This window comes from Diplotaxodon limnothrissa, linkage group LG23 (genome assembly GCF_057381915.1).
Source record: "Diplotaxodon limnothrissa isolate DT_005_m linkage group LG23, D_limnothrissa_male_GT1.1, whole genome shotgun sequence".
NCBI lineage: Eukaryota > Metazoa > Chordata > Actinopteri > Cichliformes > Cichlidae > Diplotaxodon > Diplotaxodon limnothrissa.
In genome coordinates this window covers 26,550,569-26,567,278 of record NC_140617.1, presented here as the reverse complement: position 1 = coordinate 26,567,278, position 16,710 = coordinate 26,550,569, and the positions used below count along the sequence as shown (strand labels likewise).

The 16,710-nt window shown below is 40.8% G+C and overlaps 1 protein-coding gene across 1 annotated transcript in view; it reads left to right on the top strand.

Annotated features, from left to right (window-relative positions):
- Window positions 1–16,710, top strand: part of ahr1b (aryl hydrocarbon receptor 1b) — a 64,543-nt gene that overhangs the window by 20,100 nt on the left and 27,733 nt on the right. Inside the window, exon 3 of the mRNA XM_085348784.1 lies at window positions 8,919–9,034. Within this exon, the coding sequence (XP_085204910.1) occupies window positions 8,919–9,034 (116 nt within the window). The remainder of the gene's footprint in view (window positions 1–8,918; window positions 9,035–16,710) is intronic.

Below are 16,710 nucleotides of genomic sequence, written 5' to 3'. Positions count from 1 at the left end.
ACATAGGCACTTCGAGCCTTACCAGTAAGAAGAGGAATGAGGTGAAAAATCCAGTCTGACTCTGGCCAACGACAAGCAGCTGCAATTCTCTCAAAAGTGGTCAGAAAATGTTCAACATCATCTTCAACAGCTAGTTTCTCCAGTTTAGGATGATGAATATGCACAGACTAACCTGTTAATATGGAGGCTGAGCCAGAACCCTCATGCTGAGATGTTGCTTGTGTCTGATAATCAGCTGGAGCTTCAACAGACTCTGGATCAGTTGATGTGGGCTCTGGAAGTGGGGTGGTTCTGGCCTGCACTTCCATTTGCAAAAGCCGAAACTGGTGTTGCAAACTTTTAAAACGCTGTTCTTGCAGTATAGCATCCTCTCTCTGCTTGGCCATCACATGTGTGAACAGATTCACACCCCAATTGTGCAAGCTTCACACCAGGGGTGTCAAACTCAATTGCACAGGGGGCCAAAACTCAAAGCACACTTTAGTTCGCGGGCCAAACAAGATAAACATTTATTGAACAAACTAAAACAATGTTTTTTAAACATAAATATGAATTAAAAACAGACAGGAATATTAGTCCAGATTAAATAAACTTAAAAAAATTAACTTTAACTTTAAATATTTTGCTCTTCATAAAAATATATCCTGTCAAAATTATGCAAGTTAGAAATATGAACATGCTGCCAAAAACCCCAGAAAAAATAAATGAAAGCATACACAAGGTTGGAGCCGCATGTAGACGGAGCTGGGGCATTGCTTCAGGAATGGAACTAATAAACTGTGCGGGTCATTTAGTGTCGTACTTTTCCTCGAGTGTATCATTACACTGCAGCTCCATCTGAATCTGCACAGGTGCAGTTCAGCAAAGTGCGCCGACTTGGTTCAACATTACTTGGCAACAGGGAAAGTGAGGCAAGTTGGACTGGTGCATTTGTGACAGCTTCACTTGAAATGCCTTCACCGCATCATACATGCCATGTCCATGAACTGACAGGTTTCCTTGCTGAGCTCAAAAACTCTATTGAGAATTTTTATCCCAACTCAGCTAACGGACCTCTGTATGATGAGGAATGTCGGCAAACTCTGAATCTATTTCCCACATAAAAGACTGAAATTGACGGTGATTTAAACTTTTAGCTCAGATAAAATGTACGGTTTGCGTTACGGTGATCATTACATGCTCCATTTTTAGGATTTTACCACACAGCCTTTCCTGGTGCGTGATGCAGTGATATGCTGTTAACTCACCGGTTCAGTTCTCCTCCTGCATCTTTACTCGCATCCTGCTGACTAGTCCGCTTTTTTCACTGCACAACACCGGTGCTCCATCTGTTGTCAGTCCAACAAGTTTGTCCCAGGGCAATTTCACGTTGGTTATACTTTGACATACGTTTTAAAAAATATCTTTTCCTGTCGTTGTCCCGTGCATCGATTTGATGTCCAATATTTCCACTCCACGAATGAAGTGCGTTTTGTCTGGACACAAGACGTCGCACACCTTCATCATGCAGCTCTTCATAGTGGTACCGGGCTGATTTGGCTGTCTCCTCTGCTACAATAAAACTTGCTTTCACAACAGCTTCACTTTGTGATTTTGCTCTGGTGAAAAAAAGTCTGCTGAAATGTTAGATTCTTCTTTAGCTCTTCTACCTTCTGTAGTTTCTGCTCTGCATTTAGGTTTTTCAGCTTATCCTGATGTTTTGTCTCGTAGTGTTGTCTTAAATTAAATTCCTTAATTACAGCAACATTAGCTCCATAAATAAGACACACGGATTTACCAGCAATATCTGTAAACATATATTCAGTCACCCACCTGTGCTGAAAGGCTCTGTTTACAGAATCAACTTTTCTCTTCGCCATTGTGAGGGGCTAGCTTCGCAATAACAGAAGTTTGACTTGATTAACGCGGGAATGTTCCCAAGTAGCCTAGCGTTTGGCAAGGAAGCTGCAGCGCTGCGTTATGGGATCTGTTGTTTGTGTGTTATTAGCGCCTCATATCGCCGGGCCATGCATAACAATAATAATAAATCTATATAAAATGATCTCGCGGGACAGATGTAAATGTACGCTGGGCCGGATGTGGCCCGCGGGCCTTTAAGTCTGTCTTTAAGTAGTCTTCAGGAATAGTTCTCCAGGCTTCTTGAAGGACATTCAAAGCTCTTCTTTGGATTTTTATGCCTTTTCTTCTTTTCTCTGCCAATCCATGACTGATAGGGTCCCACTTAGGGGTGGGCGGTATAAACGTTGTATAGTAAAAATGATATGAATTTGGCCAACGGTAGAGATTTTGACTATACCGCTCTACCGCGATAGCGCATTTTGATGATGTCATCAAGCTGCACCTGTTTTGGTCGAAAGTATCGCAGCGGCTGCAAGCAATATCCTCTGCAAATTATGCCGGGCGACAGTAATAGCGAAGAGACGAAGCACGTTTTGGAATATGAGAAAAGGCAATAACTAACCTCGTATTGTGGATGGATTACCTCAGTTCTTCTCCTGACTGAAGTTTGATCCGTTTACAACATCCTGCCATGCAATTGCATTTGTCCCTGACCACCAGAAACCCTTGCGTTAACTTTTATCGAGTGGAAAAAGTTTGGCATTCATCCTCCAGCTTCACTGTGTTTATGTTATGCTAGCATAGCTGTGTCGCTAGCGATCACGTAGCACATCATCATATACCAGCTAGTCCAACTTCAGTAACCCTAAAAAAGTCACTGCTGTGTAGTTTTCTGTCTTCATTTATGTTGGAAACGATGGCAGAGCTGTACGTTTTAATTTTTCAGAAATCTCTCAGAACATGCTTTATCATGTTTAGGTGGAAACTAGCTAGCTAACTTTCTGCTAGCTTCTAACTCTGTTAAATTTAATAAATTCTGTTTTCATGGAAGCCTGGATTTTATTAAAGATAAAAAAAAGAATTTAGACTGTTTTCCAGATGGTATTGCATGTTCGATCAAAATCTAACAGTACTTTTCTGAGATCTCCAGCAACAGTGACTGAAATCCAGCTTAAACCATGACAGAGCCTCCACCATGTTTTACAGATGGCTGTAGGCGCTCACTGTTGTACCTCTCTCCTGAACTTCTCTGTACATACTGATGAGAATACTAAGACCAGATCCATCACTCCATCAGACCTGTTTCCACTGATTTTCAGTCCAGTTCTTCTGTAATTTTTATACCTCAGCTTTTTCTCTCTGTTTCCCTTCCTTATGAATGGCCTCTTGACAGCCAGCCTTCCACTGAGACAATTTCTGATGAGGCTTCAGTGAACAGTAGATGATCAGCTGAAGGTCCAGATGGATCTCTTAGGTCCTGTGTCAGGTCTTTAATGGATTTGTTGCTGTTTCTTTAGGACATGACTTTCACATACTGTTTATCTGTTGCCGATAGGTCATGGTCACTGTTAAGTGGCTTAACACCAATGCTGAGTAACATTTTAATAATTTAAACTTTATAATAAAATAATAAAACTTGTTTATAAAATTTATAAAACTGGTGCTTCTGAATGTATGGAACAAGATCTGGTCTTTAGATTGCGACATTTGGGACGAGTGTAAAATTGATTTGGTTGCAGTTTTTAGAGAAGGCAGAGGTCCTTCATAAAAATTTAACACCCACACCCACAAACACATTGTAGTTTGCAGACAGTGCTCTCTGTTTTGCTTCTGTTGTCCCCAGGGAGGTGCTCTCCTCTGCACTCGTCTGAACCTTTGAAAAATTCATTTCCATCGCTCGCTCTGTGAACGTGGGCCTGCAGGAGGATGAGATTAGATGGGGTCACCATTTGCGTCGTCATCCCTCTGTTGTCAGCTGGTCGTCTTAGCTGCAGGTCGACCTCACAGTTGTTGTGTTTGCTTGTTGTTGAGTGCTGGACCTGGAAGCATGATTGCAACTTTGCCTGGATTAAAGTCAGAAACAAATCCACTGACTCTCAGATATTCAGGCTCACATACAGCTTTGTGAACTGATGCCGAAGCTCTGTGCAAGTCTTCTAACAAAGTTTTTCTGGATCAGGTGAAGGAGCTGATGTTCTGATGTCAATAGTAGACTGGTTTATAGCTTACTTTGACAGAAAGCTTTAAAAGTACTGTGTATTTGTCTGTCAGAGCTTAGACCTCCAAGCACATGATTGCTATCATTGAATAAGCGTCCAAGAAGATGGTTGTATGTCCAAAAACCAGCTGTTAAGTCATCATAAATGGTAGAAATAAATTTAGTCATTTATCAATACACTTTAACGTGACAGGTCTTTACAACTGAAAACTATAGGCTGTATGTAAAAGATGGACATGGCCACTGTGATGTCACCCATGGGATTCTTGAATTTTTAAGTTTCAGTGTTACCATTTTATGTCCTGGTTATTTTCTGCCTATAAAAATATCAGGGTTTTTTACTGAACTTTATCGATATTTTGTAAATATCCATAGAAATTAAAACACATGGAAAAACATCCATAAAACATAATGTGGAAAAATCCTTCATTTTCAAACAGTACTTGTTGTACTTTCGGTACTTTTAAAGATGAAAATAAAAGATTAAAACTAAATACAAATAAAAAGTAATTAGCTTGGTAAGCAGCTAAACCAAAACCAGTACCAGTGTGTGGAATTTGGTACTGTTTCCGGTGCTTTGCTTCATTTGAAATAGTAAATTCAAAGTTTTCTCAAACAAAATAAGTCCATACTTCTCTGTGTTTTATTATTTATTTACAACATTTTGCTGTCAGACGATGTAAATGATGTAAGCATCAGTCTCCTGGTGTTTGTGTACTAAAATATTAAATAGTAAAAGTTATAAGAACTAGTCCATTTACCATTTACCTGCTAACATTTCAGACATATTGTCCGACATAACATGTTTGTTTAACATAAATAGCATGCTGATAAGAAATGTCAGCGTAACCATCATAAAACTTATAGAACTGCTTATCCAGCTACCTTACTAGTACCTATAAGTGATTTTCTACTTTATTTTGAGATTTGTTCGTACAAGACTCATTCACACAGACATTCTTTGAAGGGCCTAGTGTTGCCTGCATCGAGTTTTTGTTCAGGTTTGAGTCATCACATGGTCTCACTTTTTCTTCTTCTAACCCAGATGTGCTTGGGTGCCAAAATTGAATTTAGTGCAAATCGGTACTCAGTATTTTAGTTGGTACCGTAAAAGGTACAGAGTACTGCTTTCAACCCTACCGATACCTGATATTATTATAATAAAATACTACAATTTCACACAGTAAAATGCAACATTCTTGGGTGTTTTTCTAGTTTAATAAACATTTTGCCACAGCAAGCCAAATTATTCATCAGATGAGTCAATGATTCGAGCGTTTATTGAACCTTCTGACGAGTTAAACAAAAAACATTAAATCTTAGCTTTCATCATATTTGCTACATAACTTATCTCTACAATTTTGGGGGAGTATTTATTGTTTAACAATGTATTGTGCAATTTATTTAGGTTTTGGGGGGGCATCACACTGACTATAAAGAAATCTTAAAATCTGTATGTATCAGTTATGACACACTAAGCACTAAAGGGATATACTCTTGACATGCCTGGTAGTATGAAACACTCTAATACAATGAGAAGAGTGGGGTAAAGCGGCTACAAAATGTTTTAGAGCCAATATTTAGCAGCACAAGTTGAACTAACTTGCTAACTGACTGAAAGGCATTGGAGCAGTAAAGTGAGTGTAGATGCTACTGTATAAACAGCAGAAACAAGCATTTACTCACTTATGACCCTTGTCTTTTGTAGTCTTGTTTGGAAACTGAGGTGCAGGTAGAGCCAAGTGGACATTGGAGGAACTGCACCCTGGGAGGTTGCTAGACCTTGCTGGAAACTGAATATATTTTGGGTTTTCGACAAAATAAGACATCCAAGGGCCTCTTCATGAACTCCCTCAGTTACTGATGTGTTACTATGATAATATCGCATTCCTGTTTACTGTAACGTTTCTGTGCACATACTGCAGTGTCTATTCGAGTGAGGACCTCTTGAGGAAACCTCTGTGAATTTTCATCAACCTCTGTTTGCAAACACGTCACCTCTCCTCTTCCTCATGGTTGCCTCGGGGTGTTTTTTGTCCAATGGCTCCAAGTCATGACGTCAGGGTCCAAAAACCCCCTTCCACCCTGTCTCGCTCTTAATAATTGATGGTCGACAGTAGAGCTGGGCGATAGAACGATAACGATATGTATCGCGATATAAATTTTACTCGATAGAGAAATTAAGCTATCGCGATAGACCTCGCCGCTCTTGTCCTCTTAAAAAAAAAAAAAAAAGGTCAGCCAATCCAAATTAAGTAGCGCAGAGCCGAACCAATCACAGCCGCAGCGTCACGTCGCGTGACTTGTTACGTACAGCACAAGTGCCAAGCCGCACGTGTGTTTGTTTGGGAAGCAGCCAGCGGGTAATGGAGCCAGCGCGTAATGGAGGAAATGAGTGTGCCGACTAGAAAAATCAACCGAGCGTGACCGAAGGTTACCGAAGAGAAAACAGATGATGGTTCCAATGCCGGAGAGATTGTCGAACGGAAGAGCCATAGAAGTTCCGTAGTGTGAAGGTATTTCGGCTATTTCAAGTCTGACAAAAAACAGAGTAGCGTGCACTGTAAATTGTGCCGAAAGCAAGTCTGGAAATACAATAAACTGGTGCATGCGCTACGTCCACACGTACCCGGGTATTTTTGAAAACTCAGATTTTTCTATGCGTTTGCACCTTTCGTCCACACGTAAACGGCGTTTTTGGTCACTGAAAACGAAGATTTTTGAAAACTCCGTTTTTGCATTTACGTGTGGACTAGAAAAACGGAGAAAACGCAGCGTCAAAGGTGTGCACATTTTTTGACGTCACACTGCGCCACGTTATTGTTTCGGTGAAATGAATTTCTACAATACTGTTACTGTTAATTCTACTCTCTGCAGTGTTTAAATGCTTACATATACACACAGTTACTGTCCGTCCACACATACGACTCGGTTCTGCTTCTATGCCCCAGCTTTGTTTACTTTTTCCCACCGAGGCTTCTAGACTTCTGATTGGCCAACATTTCTGCACGGTTAGGAATCTAGCGCCACCTGCTGCTTTGGCATGTTCATAGCAGCGTTTTCCTTCATTTCTGCCTTTATGTGTGGACGGGATTATTTTTTAAAACGAAAACGGAAAATCTCAGTTTTCAAAAATACCCGTGTACGTGTGGACGTAGCCTCAGTCTCTGACTGGAAGCGCTAATTCGTCATTCGGCTTTTGTCAGACTAAAGTAACTGTTAAAACTGTTTGAAAAGATAAGCTATACAACAAGGAGAGATTGAGAATTTCCTTTTAGTTCTCAGTTTATTTGATATTGACAAAAGTTAGTCAGTTTTGTCTGTTCTTCTGTAAAACAAACTAAGATTTATTTTTAGAATTAATATTTTGTTTCTAAGTGGAATTGACAATTTAGTCTATTTCATTTGTTCTATTTTGAAACTTAAATGCTTTAGCGGCTGCCTTTTGTGTAGTTTGCAATATTTGCCTTTATTTATCTGAAAAAGTCTCATGTTCCTTAAGTACATCTACCCTGTTGAACTTATTATGAGAAATAAATATTTAAATCAAAACAAGCTGCTGATTATTTCACATTTTACTTGTGAGCAACGGCACATTTAAATCTTACAAATATAGTTATTTGGCTTATATCGTGATAGATATCGTTATCGCCTGAAATGAAAAAAACATATCGTGATATGAAAAAATCTCATATCGCCCAGCTCTAGTCGACAGGCTTTATTTTGTGTCTGAGTCATCAGCAGACAAAGGTTTGGCTGCAGCTCACTAAGGAGTCACTGTTTGAATTAAAGGCCCAAAGCACAATGTTGTCATGCTAATTTAATCTAAGCAACTCTTTGCTGACAATACTAGAAGTATGTTAAAGGTTTAAAGTGGCTCCTATCCCTGTGAAGTGATTCTGGAAATATAACTCAGATAATAACCAGGAGGACCTCATTCAGCAGAGACTGCTGTTGTTTCCATCCAAAATCATAACTTTCTAATGGCTCTATGCCGAGGTTTGTGTTTGGTCATCATGCTGTGCATTACCACCGAGGGCTGGTCAACATAGCCACTCCATTCGTGATATTAAAGAGGTACGATGGAGCGTTATTAAATCCCGCGGGGCGGGGTGTTACTACCAAGGGTGCCACAACCAGTTATTAGGTTTTTCACCCAGGACCAGGTAAATTAGGATATCCTTTCCCCGAATAAATGAAATCATCATTTAAAAATTGCATTTGTATTCAGTCAGGTTATTTTTTGTCTAATATTAAAAATTTGTTGCAAAAACTAAGAAATCAGCCATCATTGCTTTGGTTTATTCTCTAGCTAAAATTAGGCAACATTCACATACCTCATATGTGTTTTTCACAACAGCAGTCCTGCCTCCTCCACCCTCTATAATGGCAGTTCCTTCATGTAAAGTTCACACACTATTTGCAGTTCTGAGAATGTCTTTGAAGCAGACATTTTCCTGCTCTGTGCTGCATCTGAGGAACTACAACTGTGTTATGACACACTAAGCACTATCCCAGCCTGATTCTCCCAAAATGATCCAAAGTTCATGTGTAAAAACAGTGTTGCTCTCTCCCTCTTCACACCTTCATTTAAGGTGTTACTCCCTCTATGCTGTGTCCTGAAATCCCCCTCTGTCACTCTGTCTCTTTCTGTAAAGCTGTTATTCCCACTGGCCTTCCTGTCAAAATATCTTAAAACAAAGCTTCTGAAAACCCTCCGGCTTCTTCACTACGGGATGCAGCTGCAAAGGATAAATTCAAACGCAAAACATTTTTTTCCATTTTTGTTCCTGAATTACTCGGAGCTGGTTTACCCGGACCTTTGCTGGTCATCACTAACTTGTCCCCTTTGGTTCTGCAGTGGCATTGAAGAACCGGCTATCCAGTGGCACGAACAGGAGCAGTGATCACAACAATGCCAGCAAGACGACGGGAGCTACAGAGATCCAGATACCCGAGGGGGAGCTGCTTCTTCAGGTGGGTGAGAGCCAGACATGTTTTACCTGCTGACATCCATCTATTTTATTGCACTTTGCTCCAATAAAGCCCAGTTCAGGTTGTGGTATTTTCTTGAGAACGTGAAGACAATAACTCCCAATTTTACCAGTCTTGTAATGTTATAGAATTCTTCCAAAAAAAAATCCAGAAGCCTGGATTGTTGGGTTTTTCTCTGTATGTATTATTGTAGGGTCTACAATATAAAGTGCCTTGAGGCGACTGTTGTTGTGATTTGGCGCTATATAAATAAAATTGAATTGAATTGAAACCTGCACTCAGACTTCAGGTTTAAGCCTGAGTTCTCAGGCACACTTCTGAAGCTGCAGACCTAACCTGCTCTAGAGAAGATTATTTTAAAGATAAGATATCAAAATAGACAAAATAGCGTCACCATTCCCGGAAAACGCCTCAGACTTGGGTGCTCAGATGGCCTGAAGTTTTTAGAGATCATGTGAAGTTTATGTCTTTACAACATAGATTCTCCTTCATCGCGCAATTAAAAGCAAAACCAGTGTTATGGCCAACCTATCAGATGGAAAACAGCTGTTCCAAACTTTAGGAGCTACTGCCTAAAAGTTGGTCTGTGGATATGAAATTTAAAGGTGTAGAACAGCTAAATAGCCCCAGTCACATGGAGTAAGTTCTCAGCAAATCAGCTACTTAAGCAGCTACTTAAGCAGGAGCCATGCAGAGTTCACAATGAATTCAAAATTTCAGTGGAATCAAATAAAAGGAAGAAAGAAAAGCATGATTGATGATAAGGGAACTTTTAAGGGTCACTTTTAAGTTGAGCCAAACCCTCTTGTGGTAAAATTTACACCTAAATTTATTCATAACCTTATCGATTCAGTACCAATACCATCGTTGGTATTGATATTTGGATCAATCCGGCCAACCTCTAAAACCATCTAATAACTGTAGAAGAAACAGATGTGTTTCTCAACATGGTTTTTAAAGCTCGACTAGTCTTTTTCACCGGTGTCACTGCTAACTGTGTGCCTCTGAGGCTCTCAGTTTGTGGCTTTTTTCGCTGCATCATGCAGAGAGTGTCCACACTTAGTGGTTTATAAGGTCAGTGGAAACCTTGTGATGGAGGAGAGGCTGCTCTGCACAGCAGGACGCGGAGACAAATGGCTTGTTTTCCTTGACTTACAGCGGTGACATCTCCCCTTTGAATGTGCACTCGAGAGTTTCACTTTGCCACAGTGAGCTGTTGTTTAACCGAACATGACTTCCATCTCACACTTTTGCTGTTATTACTCCCTACACTTGGTAAAGTTATTTAAAAAAATATATGTATATAAAAAATAGGGGGCTCAGGATACTTAAGGTGAACACAGACACTGAAAATTAATAATACTGCTCCATAACATCAACTTACCTCAGTGTTTCGGGAAAATTCGTAAATATTTCCAGGTCCAAAGGTTCCTTCACTTCCCAAAAGTAAACAAACACTCAGACACCACTAATAGCTAAAAATGGTCCAGGTATTTTTACCTCCAATAAAATGGTCAGTGTTAAAGTTTGACCAGAAGATTAACATCCAGACATCAATGAAAGAGAAGACGTACGAGATAGAACTTAGCACTAAAACAAAACACAGCATTTCTATAATGTTGGGTGTAAACAAAGACAGAAAACTAAATAACAGCGACTTTTGGAAAGTTAGTGAAGTTGGGCTAGTTTATATATAGTAGTGTGCTAGCTAGTGGCTAGCTACAGTGCTATGGTTAGGCTAACACAAGCACATTACCACAGGAAAGATGGAGGATGAGGGTTAAATTATTCTCAATAAAGGCTTTTGTTGAATGGCAGAATGGGCAGAGACAAATGCCCATTGCCACTATTGGGCGGGAAGAAGATGCCGAAAACAAACCGACCCGGTTAAATAAACACTGACTCACTGCACTGTCTTCTGGTCAAATTTGGTATTGCATGACAGCACAGTCCAGGCCTAGTGTGACTTGAACAGGATATCTTGTAAACACAACAAAGGATATAAAGTCATAGAAGTTGTTTCTTTACAATCTCTTTATAGATTTAGTTCATTTTGGGAAGTTTTACACTATTTTAAATAATTAATGATAAAATTAAAATACAGGAAAACATGTCTGGATGCTTTCAGTCATCCAGATCCTGGTGGTCTAAAGTGCTGGAGTCGAAGGCACCTGGACTTCGTTAAGTTTTAAAGATGTTTCTTTTTAGTTCACGTGACATGTGCGCCTTGCATTGTAGGTACGAGCGGCAGCAAAATCAAAACACTGCATCAAGCGCTAGCATTTCCAGCACCGGTAACCATTCATTGTGCTGTTTTAATCCCTACTTGCATTTTATTTGCCCCCAAAACAATCGTGGGGCGATCGCGGCTCAAGAGTTGGAAGTTCGCCTTGTAATCGGAAGGTTGCCGGTTGCTCGGTCGTTGTGTCCTTGGGCAAGACACTTCACCCGTTGCCTACTGGTGGTGGTCAGAGGGCCCGGTGGCACCAGTGTCCGGCAGCCTTGCCTCTGTCAGTGCGCCCCAGGGTGGCTGTGGCTACAATGTAGCTTGCCATCACCAGTGTGTGAATGTGTGTGTGAATGGGTGGATGACTGGATATGTAAAGCGCTTTGGGGTCCTTAGGGACTAGTAAAGCGCTATATAAATACAGGCCATTTACCATTTACCAAAACAGTTATGTACAAAACTAAGGAGAACACGGCAGGTCTGTACAAAGACAGACTTGACGAAAGGCAAAAAAAAAAGGTACGAGGAAAAAAATCAAAGGAGTGAAAAGGTTAGACCCATACGAGCAGTGGCGTCAGCCACACATTAAAATCCACTAAAATCGGAGCGGAGCAAAGAAAACCCGGCGGCGTCCCCGGACGTCCTGTCTGTCTCTTCGCTCCGGAGTACTGGAAGAGAGAGGGGGCAGTAACAGTCATTGTTCTTTCCAGTGAAAGAGATTTGTTGTAGCACGGTGTGGCTCGGGACTTACCCCGCAATCCAGGCCATCCATCGCCTCTTCGGGACTTCAGAAACATGACTTGAACATATTTCTTCCACGAAGGAATCCAACAAAAAACTATCTCTTTACCCGTCGGCTTCCCATGGCTATCATGCAGCCGGCTATGGCAGTTAATAATACAACAGCTTCTTGCCATTCTTTGTGTCTGTTTATCTCTGTGTGACTGTTGTCTTGTAATAGCCCGTGCACGCTAGCCTCTTTTACCTACAATCCTTTGTGGTTGTATCCCGGAAATAAGGTCACATTTTCGAACTCAATTCCCTATCCCAAGGACTGTCGCCTTGACGGGGGCCCAGACACTCTAGGACATGTCAGGGGATGTTTGTGAGTTGTTGCCCCACCCTGTAATCCCATGAATCATTAAGGTTACTGAGATTGAGGTGTGAATGTTAGTTAAATGGTCTTTTTTGGACTCTCAGGACTGTGTTACAGGTGGCTGATAGCTGGCTGATAGTTGTGGACTATAACCTGTGGTCATTCCAGATGACTTCCTGTACTCTTTCCTCAAACCATCCACTTTCTTGTTCCAAAAAGCGTTATTCCGAGTGTTTGTCATAGTGACAATCCTGCTTTATGATCGCAAAGACTAAACTGTTGTTAGACACTTGTTAGTCCATCATGCCTGTCTTTTTGAATGCAAAAACAATTGATAAGATTATTGCAGAGAAGAGATTAAATGCACATTTAGCTGTTTTTCCTAATCCAAAGACATTTGATTGACTTCTCATTTATTGCATGCCAATCTTGACCATCCGGGACGGTGTCGCCTTATAAACCTATGAACTGTATTACAGTACCTTTATGTGGCTCCATAGAGTTGTGTTAACATATTCACCTAAAAATATAATCAGTTTTAGAGCAGGAGGAGACACAAATTACTGTGAAAGCTGTGTAATTCCATCTGTTGTGGCGATTCTTTGCAAATAAGCAACTGAAAGGTGTTTAATGGTAAATACAGTAGTAGTAGGTGTAGGGGTGGGCGGTATAAATGGTATACGGTAGAAACGATATGAATTTGGCCAACGGTAGCGATTTTGACTATACCGCATGTTGATGATGTCATCAAGCTGTGCCTGTTTTGGTCTAAAGCATTGCAGCGGCTGCAAGCAATATCATCTGGAAATTATGCCGGGCAACAGTAATAGCAAAGAGATGAAGTACGTTTTGAAATATGAGGAAAGCCAAAAACTGAGCTTCTTCCACTTCCATACCATTGATTCATTAATGTCAAATTCTCTCGCAGCTGCTCTATTCCCTTGTTGTTGCAGTTATTAATGACTAACCTCGTATTGTGGATGGATTATCTCAGTTGTTCTCCTGACTGAAGTTTGATCCATTTACAGCATCCTGCCATGCGATTTGTCCCTAACCATCAGGAACCCTTGCGTTAACTTTTATCGAGTGGAAAAAAGTTTGGCATTCATCCTCCAGCTTCACTGCGTTAATGTTATGCTAACATAGCTGTGTCGCTAGCGATCACATAGCACATCATTATATACCAGCTAGTCCAACTTCAGCAACTCTATAAAAGTCACTGCTGTGTAGTTTTCTGTCTTCATTTATGTTGGAAGCGATGGCAGAGCTGTACGTTTAAATTTTTCAGAAATCTCTCAGTCAGAACATGCTTTATGATGTTTGGGTGGAAACTAGCAAGCTAACTTCCTGCTAGCTTCTAAATTCTGTTTTCATGGATAAATTCTGTTTTCACGGAAGCCTGATGTTAAACTTGATTGTTACACCTGATAAAGCAGGACGCTGATCATTTTATTAAAGATGAAAGTATTTAGACAGTTTTTAACTCTCAGTGATGGCGCAGTGTTCGTTTGACTTTGGGAGTGTTGTGGACAGAGTTTTGGACCCAGATTACTCTGCGAGGCTCCTGACTACAGTAGCCATAATGCTCCGACAATCTATCAAGCGGTGTGGCTTCGTAGCTTACGAAAGTCGTACTTAAACATTTTTTGACAGATTTTTGAGCACTGTGTACCACATAAAATCAGTTCGAGGTCAGTAAGCACAACCAGAATTCATACATAAGGCGCACCAGATTATAGGATTTGAAGTGCGCCTTATAGTGCAGAAGATACGGTATACAGAAGAAAAGAATATATCGCGATATATATCGTTACCCAGGGCTCTAGACTAACTTTTTGCCATGGGCGTACCGGTACGTCTAACTTTAAAAAGTTAGGCGTACCGGCACAAAAGTTAGGTGCACACAAATTTTATAATAATTTATATAATATAATGTGTTTTTCTGGATACACTGTGCTTTTTCAGCATTCAAAGATTGATGACACCGTGTCAGAGCACTGGCTATGAATTTCAGAAGGATCAGGCCTTAACTTAACAGAAAAGTTAGCAATAGTTCTTTTCCTATTACAGCTACATCCACTTCTGTCGTGCCTAGGCTGCTCACTAGGGCTGGGTATCATCACTGATTTCTATAATCCATTCGATTCCGGTTTTCAAAGTCCCGATTCAATTCAACTTAGCCTCAGACAGTCAGAAATATTATAATTCTGATCATTTATCAATACTGACTTCATCAGAATTGTGAACATCACAGCAGATGCCTTTGAGTGAAAGTAACTGAGAATAAAACAGAAAAACATGAAGGAGATTTTCCTGGTCTGGCTTTTTATAGCAGATAACCTTAAAAATATTCTACAATGTTCTGCATATAAAGTTTAAATTTCTTCAGTATTGAACAACAGAAAAAATAGGCTTTCTTGTCCGAGGTCATTTAAGTGAAAAAAAGAAAAAGACAGCAGCCGACAGCGCTGTAAACAACGGTAGACTGGTGGGTAATAAGCGAATGAATAATACAGAAAACAGAGATTGGAGACGGGAAACTGTTCTTGAAGTACAGAGAGAGATAGAGAGAGAGCTGTACATGAAGTGTGATTTTAATAGTCGTGGAAGCAAAACAGCAAAATTCATGACGACATTGATCAAATGTGAAGCGCAGTTTGCTGCTTCTTTTGCTGCTGGCTCGGTGAATTTTGGTTGGAGAGAGACAAAACCTGCAGCTCAGAATCAGCGCAAAAAGACGTAATCACAGCGCGGACCGGACGCATCAGAACCGCTAAGCTCCGACAGCGTGTCCGTCTACGGGCCGTCGGGTGAAAAAGCCGAGAAAGACAAAGTTGATTCTGATGCGTCGGTCCGTTCTGTGTTTACGTCTTTGTGTGGAATCCGTGTACCTGCTCTCATTTGCTGTTTGGTTGTTGTTGAAATGGTTTTGTGAGCTTTAATCTGAGAATCTGGCGTTTCTGGCAAAACACAGTTATATTTAAAAGTCGATTCAGGATTTAATTAATTGATATCGCTTTATTCAAGCTACTCACCTCCCACTTCCACCTGCACTTTCAACTGGACCACGGCCAATCAGAGAGGTCCCGCCCCTGACTATCTCTGATTGGTTTAGTCCACGACAGGGGCATAATGTGTGTCTGTTGTTGACCACAGAGAAGGTTGCAGATTTTTTTTTTTTTTTTTTTTTGCTACCCGAACATTTGGTCGCACAGGTGCAACCAAATTTTTTTTTTTAGTCGCACCACTGAAAAATGTGGTCGCATTTGCGACCAAATTGGTCGCACTCTAGAGCCCTGTTACCGCACATGCTTCAAATTTAACCGCGATATGGAATTTAGGCCATATCGGCCAGCCCTTGGTAGGTGGCATCATGGCTCTTCTTTCCATTTTGTTTGTTTCATTTTCCAGTCGATTAAAGGATGATGTGAAACATAAACCTTCTTCTGCTAGCAAGTTCGGCAATGTAGTCCACACATTATATAACAGGACATACCTGAAATGTACCTCTTCAGTGTCAGCAAAACTTTTGATTCAGCAAAACAGCCGAAACTAGACCTCAAGAAAAGACAATGTTTGGAGGTCATTCTGGTAGATGGCTGACATTTTTATTCAGTGTCTTTGGTACTGGTATATAGCCCATAGAGGGCGCTCAGAATAAAAGTCTGAATTGACCAGTTATAAAATGCAGATAATTTTAGAGACAGACTTTAACACAGAGTTCACCGACCTCAATCTGTTTATTGATAAATGCATTGATCCCAAGGGCTCGGTGAGCAGCAGGAATGAAGAGGAAGGCTGAACCCTCCTGCCTTCAACTGCTCTCTTTTACAGACAGCAGTCCATGAATTATACAGATCCGGTGAGGGCATCTATTATTGAAGTGAAGACGAACAAAGTGTGTTGGTGGAAATAAACTAAAAGCATTTAAAGTATTCTTGGATGTTTCACAGTATAGCCCTGAATCTAACACACACACAGCCCAGTGCTGATTGTGTGTGCGGGAGCAGAGATAAAGAGGACTGACAGCCGACTCAGAGCACTCTGCACAGAACAGGAAGAGGAGAGGGTCGGATTAGACAAGGCGAAGCTTTAAATTCGTCTTTGAGGCTGGAGTAGACACACACACACACACACACAGTTCTCCTGTGTTTTGTTGGCACTGCTTGCTGCCACTGGGTTGTCGTCTTTCAGGGAACGCACAAACATTTATAACACGAACACACATGCAAACACACTCGGTCTCAGTCTCTGGAGACAGAGCCCGACCTGCAGACAGAAGAAGCTACTGTAAATATTTATACACAGAACATGTGTGCCACTCCACTGTGTACT